General features: G+C 35.2%; 2 protein-coding genes across 2 annotated transcripts; one reads left to right on the top strand and one right to left on the bottom strand.

Moving 5' to 3' along the window:
* Nucleotides 1-692: 692 nt before the first annotated feature.
* Nucleotides 693-11777, top strand: LOC111621664 (forkhead box protein D3-like). Its single transcript, XM_023363866.1, has 2 exons — nt 693-2404; nt 10204-11777. The coding sequence occupies exon 1, from the start codon at nt 1441-1443 to the stop codon at nt 2398-2400; it is 960 nt and encodes a 319-aa protein (XP_023219634.1). The 5' UTR covers nt 693-1440; the 3' UTR covers nt 2401-2404; nt 10204-11777.
* A 4941-nt stretch (nt 11778-16718) lies between these two features.
* On the bottom strand, nt 16719-17533 carry LOC111621682 (bone morphogenetic protein 2-like). Its single transcript, XM_023363886.1, has 2 exons — nt 17515-17533; nt 16719-17406 (listed from the first exon to the last, which is right to left on the bottom strand). Exons 1-2 carry the CDS (start codon nt 17531-17533, stop codon nt 16742-16744), a joined length of 684 nt encoding a protein of 227 aa, XP_023219654.1. The 3' UTR covers nt 16719-16741.
* Between the last annotated feature and the right edge of the window lie 1276 nt (nt 17534-18809).

Raw genomic sequence — 18809 nt, 5'->3', positions numbered from 1 at the left:
GTTTTTTTTAACATTTAATCAATAGCAGCTATCGGACTTTAATTTAATTAAACCAATTATACTATTCAAAATAATAGATTATCAAGTTAATTCTTCGTTAAAATAAAATAACATGTTATTTTAAAAGTAGGAAAAAAAAAGTAAATTTAACGGCAATCGTTGCTATAAATTCTCTAATTTCATGAATGAAATAGGTAAACATTTAAAAGGTTTTTCTTATGGTCTTACGGCTAGCTATTTAGGATTACAGAGACATTTCAAGAGTGAAACATTGGTAATTTCGATAGTTAAATAAGTTAAATTTTAATAGAATATATCGAAAATTGGCACATTGAAATAAATAGGCTGTTAATAATCTGTAAAGCAGTTATAGATAAGAAATAGTTTAAATCTCGAACTTCTAAAGCAGTCTCTTCACTGCCGAGATAATTTTAAATAGCTTCTAAATCAATACTATCGCTGCAATTTCGATAAAATATGTTTATAAAACTATAAAGTCAAACTTATTTTTTCATTTCTAAATACAATTATTTTCTTCGTAAGGACGAAAATTTCAGATCTCAACTGAAAATTGCGTAGAGAAAATGGAAAAGTAAGTATCAAATAGAACATTTTAAAAGGTTTAAATCTATTTTTTAAGTTTATTTTAATTAGATTAAAAATACTGCTTTAAAAAGCTTAAATTTAAGAGTTACCTCCAACTTAAATAAATATGTTATATAAATCTATGATAATAATAAATATGTAATAAGGAAATGAGATATTTTGGTTAGCAACAAGGAAAAAGACGGGAATATTATCTACTTGTCAAAATGGACTTTAACCGGGGAATCCGGAAAAGGTAGGTTTGTACGTGTATAAAGAATTGGAAAATAAAAGATTTGTTAGATATTCGGCAAAAACACAATTGCGAGCAGCTCATCTTTAGTCTTAATTAGAAAAAGAGGTCGGTTCGGTACGGGGGACTTAAAACAAAAGAGTGCGACGCGGCCGAAGCGAGCCTGACACGCGCGAACACGGCAACTACAAGGCAGACAAGAACAATACCTTTCAGCAGCGACGCCTCCCGCTCCGCCCTGCTTCACGCTTTGCTTGACAGACACGTCACGCAGCCAGCGCACTCAATTAATAATTCCTGGAGGGCGGACGGTCGGCCGCTCGGCCCCTTTGTTGGCTGAATCTGGCGCTGGCTCCACCTCCGTCACGTGATAGCGGCCGATTGCCATTGGCGCAGCTCTTCCCCTCGGAGGAGAGGTAAAGTTGGGAGTCGGGTTTTGTTTTCTCTAACAACGTGATGCAGTGACGAAAACGTGAGAAAACGTGTTGGTTGTCGTTGTCGCGTTTACGTTAAGTCAGGACAGCAGGCCGGAGGGGCCGCAGTCTCCAGTCCCACCCCTGCCTAGCAGAGTGCTGGATGTCCGGCCAGTAGCAGTGTCGGCCATGGAAGCACTGCAGCAAGTAGCCATCTGCTCGCAGCAGTCGTCTGTCTCCTCTTCCTCCAGGAACGACTCGACGCAGTCCGAATGCGGCCACGAATTGCTGTCGGTCGAATCGGACGAAGACTGTCAAGATCTCAGCAAATCGTTCAAAGGCGAGGAAGGCAAACCCAAAAACCAACTGGTCAAGCCTCCCTATTCTTACATCGCCCTCATCACTATGGCCATCCTGCAATCGCCCGAAAAGAAGTTAACCTTAAGCGGTATCTGCGAGTTCATCAAAAATCGTTTTCCCTTCTATCGGGAAAAGTACCCTTTGTGGCAGAACAGCATCCGCCACAATCTGTCTCTTAACGACTGCTTCATCAAAATTCCTCGAGAGCCCGGCAACCCGGGCAAGGGTAACTACTGGACTCTGGACCCGGCCAGCGAGGATATGTTCGACAACGGAAGTTTCCTGCGTCGACGCAAGAGGTACAAGAGACAGCAACCCGACCCACTCAAGGATCCTTCGGCCTTCATGGCCACCATGGACGCCTATCGGCACCCGCACGGTTTGTACGCGGGTCCTCACTCACCTTTCGCCCTGGCCGGCACCTACCCTTACGTCTCCACGCTGCCACCACCCATTCCATTTCTGTCGCCTCAGGACCTGGCTCGAGCTTCTCTTCATCCCGTGGCTCTAACGCTGCCGGCGCCCCTGGCCACTCCGGTGGTGCAACACCCGGTGGCACACGCCAGCGACAAACACGTCAAGTCCAACTTCACCATCGACAGGCTGATCGGTGACAAGGTGACGGACTCCAAGCCGGACTCGGGGCGTTCCGTGCCCTCGGCTACCGCCTCTCTGTTGAGTCTTTCCAGGACCGTGGCCGATGCCACCTTCTCCTGCCCAGCCGTCAGTTTGGACAAGTACAGACAATACCTACAGACGCTGGACGCCGCTTCTTCCTGGCCCCGATGACACAGTGAGTTCTCTCTTATGTACATAGAGGACACGGTTTTAGGGCCCACTCCGTCATAATTCCAATTCCGGTTTATTATTTATTATGCAAAAGTAAAGATCGGGTAGAGACGGTTGCGTTCGTGCCCAGCACTTTCCAGTTTGTGTCGTCCCGTGACGTTAAAAGAACGGATGGTCCTGCGGGCCTTCTGGTCCCGCATGTACTAATAGAGAAAAAGAGATGTTTGCGGAAGCAACCCAAATGTAAATAAGGATAGAAATAAATGTGTACATTGGCTATTTTGGTGTGTTGGACGTTGTTATGGCAACCGTGCCCTCAGTGTCCACTAATCTCTGCACTCTCTCACATCTCGATTTTTTAAAAACCGCGTTCAATCAGGTATTTAATATATATATTTTTTCAAATTTAACCCTTAGACTTTAAGATAAAGCCAGTTATTCTTCGCTTGCGAGTAACATAAGACTTACTAGTGCTGAACTAGTTAAGCGCTCCAACTTTACTTGGCCTAAACAGCTATATGCCATACAAATAATTCTTGACCAATAAAAATTCTAGAATGACGACAATCGTCCAATTGTCAATTTCGCATCGCCACGTAGAAAATAGGTGTTGAATACTAATTGACGAGTTGTTATGTCTTAGATCTCGATCACAAGGACTAACCAAGTCAAGGTGTAGAATTCAATTTACTGTTATATCTTATTGAGTTGGTATGTTATTAAATGGGTCTACTTAGATCACATTGGTCTGGCACGAGACTCTAGAAACGTAAATTTACTCCGAAAGAATTAATTCATAAAATGTTTGGCCGAAGTTCGGAGAAATGAAAATATTTAGAAATTCAGAATGGCGCGTATCTTTGGAAAAAAGCCTTAAAGAGTGTCAAAAAGCCTAATCATCGAGTCGGAGTCGCAAATATGAGGAGGGACCTGAGTGACTTATCGGTGTCACCTAGTTTGTCACCTCGACAACGTCGAGACAATCGGCTCTGCTTCTTCGTCATTATAAATCAACGTCATCCTGTCTAAACTGCGAAGAAGAGAATTGGAGAAGCGGCCTTTCTCTTGTCAAATTCGCTCGGCTCGATACTTGGCTCGCCTGCACTTTTGTAAATATAGATGCGCTGTATTTTCCATTTGCCTATTCTGCAAACATTAACACGGCTGATTTACATCTGTCGTCGGAATTCCCCTCCATTTAGGGCCTTTTTCCCCTTCCTCTTATGTAAATACGGGGCTGTCCATTATACCAAGTGCCATCGTCTTTTTTTTCGGGCCCGCTTATTTCATGCTTACATCTTACATGCTTAATGCTACATGACTATGGAATTGTTTCTTCTCTATCTCCAGTAATTAGCTAGACTTTTCAAACTAAATTTCTATCGTGTCTCTGGCTTACTTACAAGTAAATGAAATCGCTTCACTAATTTCTCTCTTCCACTTCTTTCTCTGGTTAAGTTTTTATTCAAAATTTCTATTTTTTTTTCCATAATTCTTATTTTCTTCACTTCTATTTCTTTAAAATTAACGTGAAGTCTACTTAAAGGCTATACAGGCTACACAATAATCGCATAATCTCGCAATTTGACATGGTAAATGATTATCATTGTAATAAATTAATCCTGACTATTGTTAAGTTTAATTAATTTTACCTCCAAAATCTACAATGCTTTGACAGTAGCTTATTTAGATCAGTTAATATAATTACGTATAATACTGTATACAAAGACTATAGATATATTATCAACATTTACCTTCTGAAATGATTCTATAGACTAAATACTCTTCCTTTTACGTTTAAACTTGAAAATCAGTCTATAAGTTTGTGATTCTCTAAGTTTAAGAACTTCATTAGATACAAATTTACAAGATAACATATACTTTACTTAAAGTATTGATAGTTATTTTATTTATGTTTTAATCAAAGCCGTCATTGAATAAAAATATTTATAAGGCCTAAGTTAAATCAGTATCGATGATGGAAAACTCGTTAGTTCCATAAATCTATGCAGTAAAAGGATGTACGAGATGTTCGTGCTTGGTATCTGCTAATAATTTTACGTCGTTAAAGGGTCTGTTTGTCTTCCGATTGTGTCCTTTTGTTTAGCCTTTAATAACCTGACATCGGCTGATGAAGCCTGGGGCGCTCGGCGGATATATTAATAAGATCGAGCGACCCTTTTAACATTAAATAACCCTCGAATCATTACAGGTTTTCGTTCTAAATGCTATACGATTCGGATTTTCTCCCTATTTAAGGTTAATTTAGAGTTCTAAAAATGACAGGCTAGACATTTTAAAAGAGAATTAACATTTTCAATACAAAACTAATAATGTTATAGCAGGATAAATTCTAATCTACCTTCAATTTTGCTTAATTTATTAACTTGGAAGGATTTTATTTTCCATTCTGTGAAGTTACACTTGTTATAAATTTGTAATCTTGGTTCGTAATTATTCGTGCAAGGCTCATGTTAAACCTCGCATAATAAAATAATAATGTAAACGATTGGTTTTCTGTGTCGAATCTGAATTGACTTAAGAGTAATAAGGCGCGGCAATCTCGAATGACCAATCAATCAATAGTTATAGAAAATAATGTGAGCCTTTCCAAGCATTTCTAACATAGTTGACCCCCGATAATTAACATACCCACCCTTCTATTTATCAAAGAAGACTTGTTCGAATCAGTCGAAGGGTTCAGAGGGCTATTCCGAGAAGTCATGCCCTAATTACTGTTCTTTGACCTTTCACCTCAGATCCATCATCGAGATCATCTCGAATTTACTTAGTCGGGGAATTCTTGCTGATACTAATGACATTTTCTGACCGGAATTAATATCCGACATTAAACAGATATTCCGATTCCAGAGGAATGCAAATCTTTAATAACCAATTTGATTATCACAATGAATTTAAACTCCTTCTTCGTATATTCTGTAGATAAATAATTGTGGAATGATCGAAACCAATTCGAAGAATATGACTTTACAAACGTAGGCCTTCATCACTTTATTAATTGTCAAACAAATTTAAGTCGGAATTGAATCTTTTAACTGGGCATTAATTGATTGAAGATTTAGATTTAGTTTCAACGTCGATTTATGTTTAATGGAGATTAAAATAATGCTTCACGAACCAAAAAGACTTTGCTTATCCTTTTATCCTTTACTAACTTAAGAATTACGACAATTATGAAGTCTTTTTATAAAATCTGGAGATGTACTTAATACGAAAATCTTTATAGAAGGACAAAAAAGTAATTATAGGCCTATTTGTTGAAGATTTCCAAGTATATAATCATCAGCCTCAAATTGTTTGGATTAGTTATTCGGTTAGTTTTCTAGAATCTAAACGTAGGCCTGTAATACGCGAATTTCGATGTAGGCCTGTATATATTGAAATCGAAACGGCATCCGTTTTAAAATAATTCAGAGAAGAGGCATAACAATTGTAGAAGTGAATTATTTACTCGGAGGGCTTCGATGACAAAAGTTCGCTTGTCGGAGGCGACAGATCTTCTTTCATTAGCCAATTGAACACGATGGCCCTTCAATTGCACACTTATTCATCATCTTCCTCTAAAATCGCTCTCGTCACTTTCTTGCTTCGTTCTAAACTCGCCTTTTCCTTAAAAACTAACATATAGCCTACATATTAAGTTGATGTATTCAAAGGGATGCATCAAACAGTTCTACCTAGAATAGTGGTTTTGATAAGATTTCTATCTTTTTTATAGCTATTTCGGTGCTTCGGGCAACGACGACAACCATAGACAGCAATAGCTAATTTATTTCAGTGGTTTCTGAATTGAAAACTCAGACATTATATCCGTCATATAGTTTCATCTATATCTATCAAAAGAATTCTAAAGAAATAAGAATTACGCCATTTAAGTAGCCTCCATCATTCTACGAGCGACTAAAGGGTTAATGCTATACGAACAATAAGTCCAGACGGTTTTTTGGGACCATTCTGGATATAAATGCATTAGTCCTTCCATCTACAGAAACGATCAACAATGAGATCCACAAATGATTCGTAAGAGGATTAAGTCGCTATTATTTAATAATTTATCTTGATAATGGTGTTAGTTTGATGAGACCGATAACATCTGCCATTAAAAGGAAAAGGCTCGGTTGTAGGAGAAGATCCAGACAAAGCTTAGAATAGTAAGGCTCTATAATAGAAGATCCGATGCAGCAGATACTTTTTGATATGTGAACGACATCCTTGGACGGTAGTGTCAATGGGCTAGTAGGAACAACCTAATGGTAAACCGGAACCCTATCGCAGTATCGAGTTATTTAAGATGGAAATTGGAGTGTTTACAATGCAGACGATCCGTCCAGGCAAGCTGACGACGTAATTACGGAAGACCGCAGGCTGCAGCCCTGGCCTGCACGTGAAAGGCAGCTTAGAGGAAGACTAACTTTGCAGAGTAATTGAATGCAGATTAAAAGAGGCTTAATTCCCCGTGTAAACACGGGAAAAAATTAGTTGCCAGCTGGCACCGTCGCTCCCGGCGTTCAATTAGAGTTATTGTTGTTATTTAAAGTTATTGCTGGTCCGACTGTGCTTCTATCACGCTCTTACTCTCTTCCCATGAATCCTTTACTTACGTAAAACGCGTAATTTGTGTTTTACCTTCGTCTTCTTTATCAATTGAAGGTTGTAATGCACACGCGACTCTTAGATCCATTTCGATTTCGAAATTAGTCCATTCTAGCGTCGTATTAGAATATAGAATGGACTGATTACGATGTTAACTGTTCAGAAACCAGAAAAACCAAAAGTGATCTTCGTCCGAAACCTTCGAATGCAATCCGACCGAAGCGAAACTGTACTAATTTATCCTAAATGTAACATTGATTGGTGCTGTCGATTGGCCCAGAGCGCTAGTTTAGAACCTCTGTCATTCTTCCCCGGTCTCCGATTGCTGTCTTCACGCTAATTTCCTCCCATTCTCCTCCTCCCTTAACCAAATAGCCTAACAATTATGAGTGAGAGGCTACTAAATCCCATTTAATTAGTTATCTCGTCTTTCAGTATCCGAGAGAAAACAGTTATTTTCCAAACGTGTTAAAGAAACTGTCATTCACCCTGGCAGTAAACCTTTGCTTTCTTCTGTTCAGGCCAAGTTTATGCCTATCTCCTACCGTATTGGGCCTAAATTAGAAGCCGAGTGCAATTCTCTCCGGTGAAAGAATTTCGCAAGATAAAATTAAAACAAAATCATCTATCTAAACATTTATTTTTACTACTGTAACAGTATCCAAAAGTTAAAAACCAGCAGTTAACGATCCTTCGATAGAAAAATTCAATATATTGTAACTAGTAAACTAAGTAATGTTTAAAAATAGAAACAGAAAAACCTAATATTCGAAAAGGCCAGTAACTTAATAATAATCCTTCGACTCAAAAGAGTAGTTATAGAAGGAGATACAGCCTATAGGCCGAAAAAATCGATGAATAGAGCGAAGCTAAATCAATTATTGAAAAGACAGAGTGCAGCTTCGGATCATCTGCATCTTTTATACTTGCATTCAGTTCCGTTGCATACGTTTTCAAAATTGCCAGTACGACGTGGCCTGTAGGCTCTGTATTTTCGTTTACGCTTTCTTCTAATTTAAAAGAAATAAACCAATCTCTTCCTTTAGTTAAACAATTACACACCCCGAAAACTATTAAATTCTATAACTTAAAACTATTTGATGAATTAGTTTTAGCCTATTGAATATCTCGTATAATTTATGTATTTATAAATTATATCTAGTGTTAATTTAATTTTAAATAATATAAAATTCTTCTAAAATAAAGCTTTAATAGTCGTAAATGGATGCAAATAGAAACCCGAAGTAAGCCTTTGTATAGAATATCGTGACTTTGTTCTTCCAATAGATCACTTTAGCTTAAGGAAATTAAATAATGTGATATAATACAGCTAATATTTGTTCTATATTAATAAACTTAAGTATATTGTAGTTATAATTTATATAAATTATAATTATAGATAAGTATAATAATCTAGATTTAAACGTCAACATAGATTTAGAGTAAAACGTTATCATAATACATTTATCGCAACATTTAGCCCTTTAATCGCTTCTCAAAATGATTTAAGGGATGAATATATTATCATAATTTTAAGCTAAAAGATTTTTTAATAAATTATTTAAACTTAATATAAAGATTTTACATAGATAATCGAAGTTAATCTATAAGTAAGGCCTACATTTAAAAGGATGTTAAAGACTTTCAAAATGGAAAATCGTAGGTTAATCTAAAGCCTTTCCCGAAATTAACTGGCCTTTACAATGTATTAATTTATAAATCACTGCTTTTTATACTATTTGTATTTTAACAATTGTAAATTTTCAGTAGACTCTGGCTTTAGAGAAAATACCGGAAAAAAAAAGAAAAATGTCTATAAAATTCTTATTTAATTCGACAAATATGCGAATTTGATACTTTTTGATAAATTTGATAGAATAATCGATTATTTTAGAAGAGCTTTAAACCAATTTATATAGGATAAAATCGAATGGAATCTAAACGTGCCTAAGGCACTTCAATAGAGTACTTTGTTATTATTAGCATATACATTTAGGCCTATTTTGAAGAAATGCGTAAATGAAATGAGATTTGAGTCTAATTTAAAAAAGAAAATAATGAGAAAAGTCGAAAGGATAATAAGAGAGAGAGAGAGAGAGAGGCCCGGGTAGGAGAGCGTTTCGGACCGAAAAGAGTCAGAGCTGCCATAGAAGAAGCAAAGCGAATGGAAGTGCACTCTCTGTTCGTATTTTCGGAATTGATTGCGGAAGACAAGCAGTGGAGAGGGTCAGATATTAAAATGCTCATATTAGAAGCGGGGGATGCCCCCTATCATTTCCATTCCGTTTGATGACGACATCGATGCTACCTAGGTAACATCTAAGTCCAATTTCGGTAGTCACGTGATATAGGAAGGAAGACGTTTCTCTTTGCAGTTTCTACTTGAGATAATATTTATCTTTCGGACTGGGATATTTTTGGTCATGGGCCTTTTTTGCGCTCTCTCTTAAGTAAAGTTTTGTCACCGTCGGGTTCCGGATACAACGTGTTTATGTAAGGCTGGTAATCTTACCGCCCTGGACTCGCCAAACTGGCGATAATCTACATTATTACAGTCTGTTACAAAATGTAGTTTTCTTTTCTTTCATTCGTCTAAATCAGCCAAACAAACAAAATCGGGACTAAAATTTACTTCGATAACTCGATTCCGGTGGAAAAAAACCCCTAAAAGATTTCAAAATAGAGGCCTTCCTCTGTATGCCACTGGATTTGTTTTATCTCTATCGTAATTATTCATAAACTAAATTTCTATTTGAAATAACTTATGTAAATTTTGTTTACGATTACCTTGGAAACTTTTAACCCGACAGATTCGCTATGCCACACGGATGAAGTCATTTTGAATTTACAAACTTTAAAAAAAATACATATTTTAATGGGGTTGGTTGATTGTCGTTGCTTCGGAGGGTGGTAAATATTGTGCGCGAGACATTGCCTATATTTTAAAATAAATAAATAAATATTAAAATTGAAAGAACCATTTTTACTAAATGTTTTTCAGTAAAGTTCTATGGAACGTTTAATCCCTTTTGAATTCGAGATGTTCCCGAAATGTATAAAATTAATAGAGATCTCTACAAAAATATTTGGTTAATATAATTAAAACTTATTTGACGGACAATTTACGAGAATTCTATCTTTTCTTTTTAAGAAAAAATCATTATTATAGTTAAAATAATTTTGTTTTAGGTCGAAAAGGTGTCATTCGAGATCGTCGCCCGTAGAGCAACCGAACGATTATTTCTAACAAGAAAACTGAATTAGTATCAACCCATTTATTATTTTTCATCTTAAAAGGAATTTATTATTATTTAAAAATTTTTACTCGGAAAAAAGATTTATTTTTTGGATACGCGATGCAACAAATTTGCGAATTGAGCGGAGAAAAAGTGAATGTAGAAGGATGTATAACGCAAGTATTTTTGGCAATTTTTATATTCCCGGATTCTCCTTCCTACCGAGGACTGCACGGAATCGCGAGGGAGAAATATTTCTTCGGCTTCTTCCATTCCACGAGCGTCTTTCCGGAATTCCAGCCGGTCACGTGAGGAGGCGGCAGAGAAGAAGACTCGATACTTTAATAAACGAACTAAATAAACACGCGCAGGGCGCAATTTGGATGTAACTCGATATGACGTAATCAGGGAGAAACTGGGTTCTTCGGTGGCCATTTGGGCCACGTGACCCGCAGCTCTCGTCTGATCGATGCACAACATTAGCGGCAGCGTCCATACATAATTGATGATGGGATGATGATTACCTCTCTCTTTCTGTGCCGAGACTATTTTTCGTCACGTGATCCACCTGGTTAGAATAATTCTTCTCCCTTCCATTTTGGAATTTCCCAATTTCCATCACAATATATTCCTTTTTCCCCCTTCTTCTTCTTCCCGTTCGAGAGCGCTACTCGTCCCCGATTGAAATAAGTTTGTAACTTTTCCTCTTTGTTTCTCGATATTGATTCCGTGTTTTTAAAATTCCATATCGCATTTTTCGGTTCCCCTTTCGGCTTCCCCTCATAACCAGACTCTACTACCCCCGGGCCTATTCCACGCCTTTAACCCGCGAAGGGGTCGGGAAGCGACCTCGAGCACCCCCTCTTCCCGATTTCGAGAGAGACAACCAATAAAAGAAGACACGCGAATAGTCATGTGACGTAAAAAGACAGAAAAATTGCTTTTTTATGTAAAGTCCTCGGGGCACCTAATGACGTAGACAACTTATCCTTTATGTAATTAACAGGATCGGAGTGGTGCTAGAGAAACGAAACAAAATAAGAGCAGAGATTTTGGGAATTTTTTCGGCACGAAAATCTCCGAGAGTGGAGCAAAAGAGTAGAACCTTGTATCAGAAGGGTTGTTGATGAAAAGCAGATTGTTATCCGCCTAAGAGATGTAACCCAAGCCCTCTCGCATCTGCATGCTGACATAGCAGCAAAAACAGACGGTTAAATAAATACGTGCCTTCCTCTGATCCTTCCGTCTTCCTAGTCACTTCCCCTTAGGTAAACACATTCGCGCCCTCCTTATCTGTCCGCCAGATTTATGGAGGACAGTTAATGATGCCGTCTGATTATCCGCAGACGCCCTCACCCTTTCTACGACATATTACGCCAACAGGTGGCACAATGCTGTACAGGCGGCACTTTCGCTTTCCCGAGTGCAGAAGTGGAAAGATGCTAATGGGAATTCCTGGAATGGTTGCCTTCCGCCACGTTATTAAAACGAACCTGCGGTGTGACGTGTCACCTAGCCTTACGAATTGTTACCTGCCTTTTGACTACCGGATATTCGGTGGTAACGGCGGACGAAGGGGGAAAAAGAAAGCGGAAACTCTCTTCGGCTCCTCTTTGAAGACAGGGTTCGGACCTCTACAGAAAAAAGGAAGGAGACAAAGAATTAATGAAGGAAAGAAAGAGTTAGGTTAGGACAACAAAGACAAATTTGTGGGTAAAGCCGACAAGACCGCACCCGAACCAATCTTACATCCAAATGACAGACAAAGAAGAGAAAAGCGTCCATGTCCGTCTGTTCCCGTGATTTGCAGCTTCTCCCTTTGTTGCCGGTTGCTATCTGGGGGGAGGCAACGGAGCAGTAATGAGGCCCTGGCTTTGGAATTTTCAATAATGGAAGGAAGCGGGCAGACGCGAAAGCTAATAAAAGGCTGGCATGCGACAACCGTTGGTTTTAGACAATATGCTTGCAGCAATATTTTGTCGCAGGAGGCGTCAATAGCTCGTTATAAACCGGAGAAGTGCCGACTGCCCCGATGCTCCAGAAACTTCTTTCGGCTGCATTAAGTCCAATCAGTCAAGCCAGGCGCGCGCCTCGACGCTTGACAGCAGGAATCTGCGCTCCCCAAATCGAATCAGTGGCAAAAAGGCAGCCAATCCTCGTTTGATTCTAGAAATTGAATACGTCTCTCTTCGTTTTCCAAATCTCTTCGCTCCAGCGCGCGACACCGTCGACGGCAGTAGCCCTGGAGGGCCGAGACTCTCTTCTCGGGCCCGTACAAATGTATATTTCGGCCATATTAACCTTACTAGTCACGTGGCATTGGGTCAGTTTTATCATGGACGAAGAAACAACACCGAATTACTTACCGCGTTGTTTAGCAGGCACATTGGCAGTAACCCATCACGTGACATTCGGGAGATTGATTTCTATCGATTGATACCAGACAAATCGATGAGGAATGCTTCACGCTTCGTCATCTATATCACCTGACTTGTCGGCAATTAAAATCGAAACATTTTCCACTACGCGGGATGCCGCTTGGACTCTCCAATGCTCTATTCAATCACGTCATCCAACGTCCTTCTAAAACAATCACGTGACAACGCAACCCCGTCACGTGACTCAATGGACACAACCCGGCCTTTTTCATTTGTTAATACAATTGCAATCAATAAAATTTGTTTTTCAAATTGTTTCAAATCCGCCATTTACGACGAATAAATAATTCGGCACGCGTGACGTTATAACTAAATCAACTTGTTATCCGTACACGTCACACTACACGACTCCATTTGCAATAAGGACGTATGAATTGAATTCCGGACATAAATATAAACCATTTTAATTTTTATATAAAGTAATTTAATATTAATATAACGAAGGAATTATTAAAAGATGTTTAATTATTGTGTGAAGAAATAAAAATCTATTGTAAATATACATTATAATGTTTTTTCAACCGAAAGAGATATTTATTAGTTTTAAATGTCATTCGTTATATGTTTAAAAATCTTGTATAAATAAGTCGAAATTTATGTTATTTGTATTCACTATCCAAACTTTCGGTTAAATTAAACATGGCATGTTCTACGTCGTTCGGCTTACTCGCTTCTTACATAAATTATAATATCTGTACAGGAAAAAAAAACACTTTTGTTTTTAATTTTAATCAAAAAATTAATTTGTAATTAATGAAAATTAAAAGTCTTTTTAATATATGTTTACTTTTATTTTAAAATATATATATTTATTTCAACTGTGGCGCCATCTAATGTCAAATTAAATAACTAATCGTTAAAATTAAAATATTTTCTTAAAATGTCGTAATTGTTAGCAGTTGAAACACAACAGAATTTTTTCGAGACTTATGTTTGAAAATACAAAAAAAAGAAACATAAGAAAAAAAAATGTGTGCGCTCCTTGAAATTATTTTATATAATTAAAAACGTCACAATAACTGTATTGTATTTCTCCAGATGTGTGTCAGTTTATTTTGATAACAAATTCTAACAGTAATTAACTTTTTGTGATTAAATATCGAATAAAATATTTTAATATCATTCAACAATATTTTCATTCAAAGTTAACATAAAACATTTACAAGTTGTTTATTAATTATAAAAAAAGAAAAGAAATTAAATTCTACCCATTAGAACTTTTTTTATTATTGTATTATCTTGTTATTAGTAATAATTGTTTAGAACTTTTATGTAAATTAAGTAAAAAAATTTGTTTAAGATTGTTTATGAAACACATACACGTGCGTGCCTATAGTGTGTATTTCGTCTATAATTAATTGATTTTTCAGTTACTCCAGCGCCATTTTGGTGCGATATAATAACTCATTTTACGTAATTTGTCATAATAAATAATTCGTTACAGTAAAAATCTTATATAATAATTGTTCGTGTGAAATTATTATTAATTTTTTATTTAAAACAATGAAAAATTTTTAATTGTCATATCAAAAGAAATTTTCATAGCTAAATGATATAATATTAAATATTTTTTCGTGTTCGACGGTAATAAAAATATTGATATATTTCGTGTAAGATTATAAAAAAGAACAAAATATCTACAAATATATACTTGCAAATTGATTAACAACAGATTCTTTTAAAGGCATAAATATTAATGCAACGGCTATGTGCGGCACATCATAGTTTTTTTTTATGTTAAGGCTTTCTTAGTCGAATCATTAGAATTACATAAGGCTATTTGAATGAAATCCTCCGCGTTTTAGTTTGTAAAAGTCCGGTAATTCGTCGTGAAAGTCTACTGTATGCTACAGTCTATACACGCGGGATGTAACATCAAAATCAACAGTATTTTACTGATTTTTTATTCATAAAATAGTTTTATTCATTAGTAAAAATGTTATTAAATGATCTGAAATTTATTAAGTTAAAATTTATACATAAATCATAATATAAAGCGCCTTTCACCGGGAATTTTTTGAAATAAAAAATATTGTTTTTAATTCTAGCGCACTCAAACGTCATCTATAGTAACTAAAATTTATGAGCTCAAATAATTATGGAATAAATCCTGTTTCAAACTTTTATTTAAAATATTTTAAATATTAATAATTGAAATATAATAATAATAATTACTTTAATAAGCGTATAATAATTATTTAAATTAAAGTAATTTAAAATTAAATTGAAGCTGTATTCTGGAGAAAATCTGGAGGGCGCTTTTTAATTTATGTCACGATTTATATATGAGCAATATATAAAATTTTTATCGCTTTAATAATTACTTAAATGGAATAAAAATGTAACAAAATTGAAAACAACAATACTAAAATATAAACGTTATTTTTAAAGAACGAATCTCCTTCTATCAAAAAGAAAAATTAATAAAGGGTGATAGGGAGTGAGGTCGCCCTTATCACCGCTACTAGAAACATCCCTCAAATTAAATGCTTTATTATATTTTTCATCATTTTTTCAGAAATATTTTAGTAAATAACTTTAAATCTTTTCTTATTTTAAGTAAATCCATAAGAAACAATGCTATAAATATATAATTATTTAATTAAAATAAAATAAAAATTAATATATTTTATCTACTTAAACGATAAAAAAATTCGAAGCGCCATCTGTTGATAAAAATATATACTGAAATATAATTCATGATTCAATATTTCCTATTTCGAATCTAATTAAATTGCTCCATTTTATGTTAATATATATGCAGATTAATCCATTTTAACTAATTAAATTAAATTAAATATTGACTCGTTTATTCATGCATAACACGATTTTACGTAGAAAATTTTAAGTCGGCTTTTAAGTTAATGTAATGTTTTGATAATTTTGTTTATGCTTTAAATTCAACATAAAAAGTTGTTCAATATTTAATGCAAATGAAATTTGAAGGCGATGACATTTAAAAACGTCCTGATTTCAATTAATAAAAGAAAAGATACGGATCATTTCATGGGTCATTAAACTGTAATAAATATAAAATACCTTAATAGCCATGTGTATCTTTCATTATCAAATTATTTCTATGGATATGATTCTCAACAATCTCTGATCCTAACATTGAATCTATCGTACTCTTTTTCTAGGTAACAAAATCCAGCTTCTGAATTAAATTAATGGTAATTGAAGGATTCTTCTTCTTAAATACACCTTTGCCATAACACGATACAACCCAAAAAATAAATTACTTAGCAATTTATTTTTTGTGAAGTTAAAACAGGATCCCTCCCTTGAAGGCTCAGCTTTTATGGCTACCGAAAATGATGGAATCAAAGTTACGTGATTAGAATTAAATCTATAATTATTTATAATTATCATGGCCGAACACGTGCTTCCAGCTATCATTATATTAAGATGTCAGATTCTTCAATAATTGTCCTAACAGATTCAAGTTAAAAGTAATTTAAATTAGTTTTCAATATGCTTACAAATTGCCCTCAAAATGAAGAATTTGATTGTATGATTGAACTCGAAGAATGATGTCCGCCATCTTTAGTTTTCGTAGCATTATCCTTCACTTAAGAAGCTGTTGATTGTTATAACATTTTAAAACAAGACTGCTGTTTATTAAGGTAATTGTCAATTATTTTGCTGAAAATCTAATGTCGTTACTGTAATTTATATTAATAATTTGCAGTGTTTATTCAAGTAATACTCTACATTTCTTTAATATAGGCTAATACAATTTGTTTAAAAAGTTTAATATCGAATGATAGATTTTATCAATTACACTTGCTAAAAGGTTTACATTAATTTATAAAAATATATTTGTTTCTTAAATAAGGATTGTGATAATGAGAACTTTAAATGAATAAAAAAGATTTAATTTTCTACTCGAATTTGTTTGTATAAATATACAATACATCTCAAGAAATCATGTTAAATATAATATAAAACAGCACTATGTGAAAAAAAATCAGATAATAATGATATTTTAATTATAAGTTAAAATAAAAATAGATTTTATCACAGGAAACTTGAGATTTGACATTGCATATATTATTGACAGCCGCAGCTCTTGACAACCATACCCTTCAATTTTCTAACTACTAATTTTGGAGGGTCCGAATCTGTGTAGTGTAGAATCCTGAGAGAACCTGTCCTTTTCGGCGCGCAACACAGTCTAGGCACTTTTATACTTCTGCTCCTCAAAATACTCCTGATCAACGCATTTTGGCTAAGTATAGAAGTATCGTTACGACATTTTCCTTTACAGTAATAAAAATCGAAAGATTCTGGTCTGTATATCCAGTTCCAACCGATCTCTTTAAAGTTAACTTTGAGTTTTTTTAAGCAACAATCATAATTTCTCTTGCATTTTGATCTTCTGTTTTTAACCTGTCTCTTCATTCTTCGGTGGGATACCACGTGTAAAGTGGCTTCTGTAGGAATAGATTGGCAACTCGCGCACTCTAATGTTAATCCTTGATTACTGTCAGGCTGCTCGATCCACTGGCCCACTATCTTGAACAAATCAAGTTCTTCACCCCGATGCGTACTGAGATTAAGCGTGTTGACTAGATGATTTTGATGCAGCAAATGCAATACCCCACTATTGTTGGGATGAATGGATAAACGTAGAGTTGCAGAATGCAAGTCCGACAGGGACATTTGAGGTAGGAAAAACATCAACTTTTTTCTTAATTCTCCTTCTTCGTGTTTAACTAAAATAAAAAGTGGAATAATTTTAGAATATTTTCATTCTTTATTTTTCGAATTTTTCATTTATCAAGGTCAAATTGAAACACAGAAAAAGAACTAATTTTAGCAACCGACATGTTGAAATACCATAATGGACAGGAAAATCATACAAGAATGTGCCTTAAAACAATTTGTTTCAGCAAGATTTTAGTGTTTGTATCATTAAATGTCTGTCATTCAATTTATATAACTAAAACAACCGGTTTCCGAAAAAAAAGAGACTGATAATTTGTAAAATTAATTAATTAATCAGATCTTANTCCCCGATTGAAATAAGTTTGTAACTTTTCCTCTTTGTTTCTCGATATTGATTCCGTGTTTTTAAAATTCCATATCGCATTTTTCGGTTCCCCTTTCTCGCAACATTTAGCCCTTTAATCGCTTCTCAAAATGATTTAAGGGATGAATATATTATCATAATTTTAAGCTAAAAGATTTTTTAATAAATTATTTAAACTTAATATAAAGATTTTACATAGATAATCGAAGTTAATCTATAAGTAAGGCCTACATTTAAAAGGATGTTAAAGACTTTCAAAATGGAAAATCGTAGGTTAATCTAAAGCCTTTCCCGAAATTAACTGGCCTTTACAATGTATTAATTTATAAATCACTGCTTTTTATACTATTTGTATTTTAACAATTGTAAATTTTCAGTAGACTCTGGCTTTAGAGAAAATACCGGAAAAAAAAAGAAAAATGTCTATAAAATTCTTATTTAATTCGACAAATATGCGAATTTGATACTTTTTGATAAATTTGATAGAATAATCGATTATTTTAGAAGAGCTTTAAACCAATTTATATAGGATAAAATCGAATGGAATCTAAACGTGCCTAAGGCACTTCAATAGAGTACTTTGTTATTATTAGCATATACATTTAGGCCTATTTTGAAGAAATGCGTAAATGAAATGAGATTTGAGTCTAATTTAAAAAAGAAAATAATGAGAAAAGTCGAAAGGATAATAAGAGAGAGAGAGAGAGAGAGGCCCGGGTAGGAGAGCGTTTCGGACCGAAAAGAGTCAGAGCTGCCATAGAAGAAGCAAAGCGAATGGAAGTGCACTCTCTGTTCGTATTTTCGGAATTGATTGCGGAAGACAAGCAGTGGAGAGGGTCAGATATTAAAATGCTCATATTAGAAGCGGGGGATGCCCCCTATCATTTCCATTCCGTTTGATGACGACATCGATGCTACCTAGGTAACATCTAAGTCCAATTTCGGTAGTCACGTGATATAGGAAGGAAGACGTTTCTCTTTGCAGTTTCTACTTGAGATAATATTTATCTTTCGGACTGGGATATTTTTGGTCATGGGCCTTTTTTGCGCTCTCTCTTAAGTAAAGTTTTGTCACCGTCGGGTTCC

This window comes from Centruroides sculpturatus, unplaced genomic scaffold (assembly GCF_000671375.1).
Source record: "Centruroides sculpturatus isolate CEXI.00-Female unplaced genomic scaffold, Cexi_2.0 scaffold254, whole genome shotgun sequence".
NCBI classification, from domain to species: domain Eukaryota; kingdom Metazoa; phylum Arthropoda; class Arachnida; order Scorpiones; family Buthidae; genus Centruroides; species Centruroides sculpturatus.
The sequence above is the reverse complement of the archived record's forward strand: the minus strand, read 5'-3'. Positions and strand labels throughout refer to the sequence as shown.

What these genes read in the sequence shown, in the direction of transcription:
- LOC111621664 (XM_023363866.1), top strand. Translation starts at nt 1,441, where the DNA reads ATGGAAGCACTGCAGCAAGTAGCCATCTGCTCGCAGCAGTCGTCTGTC.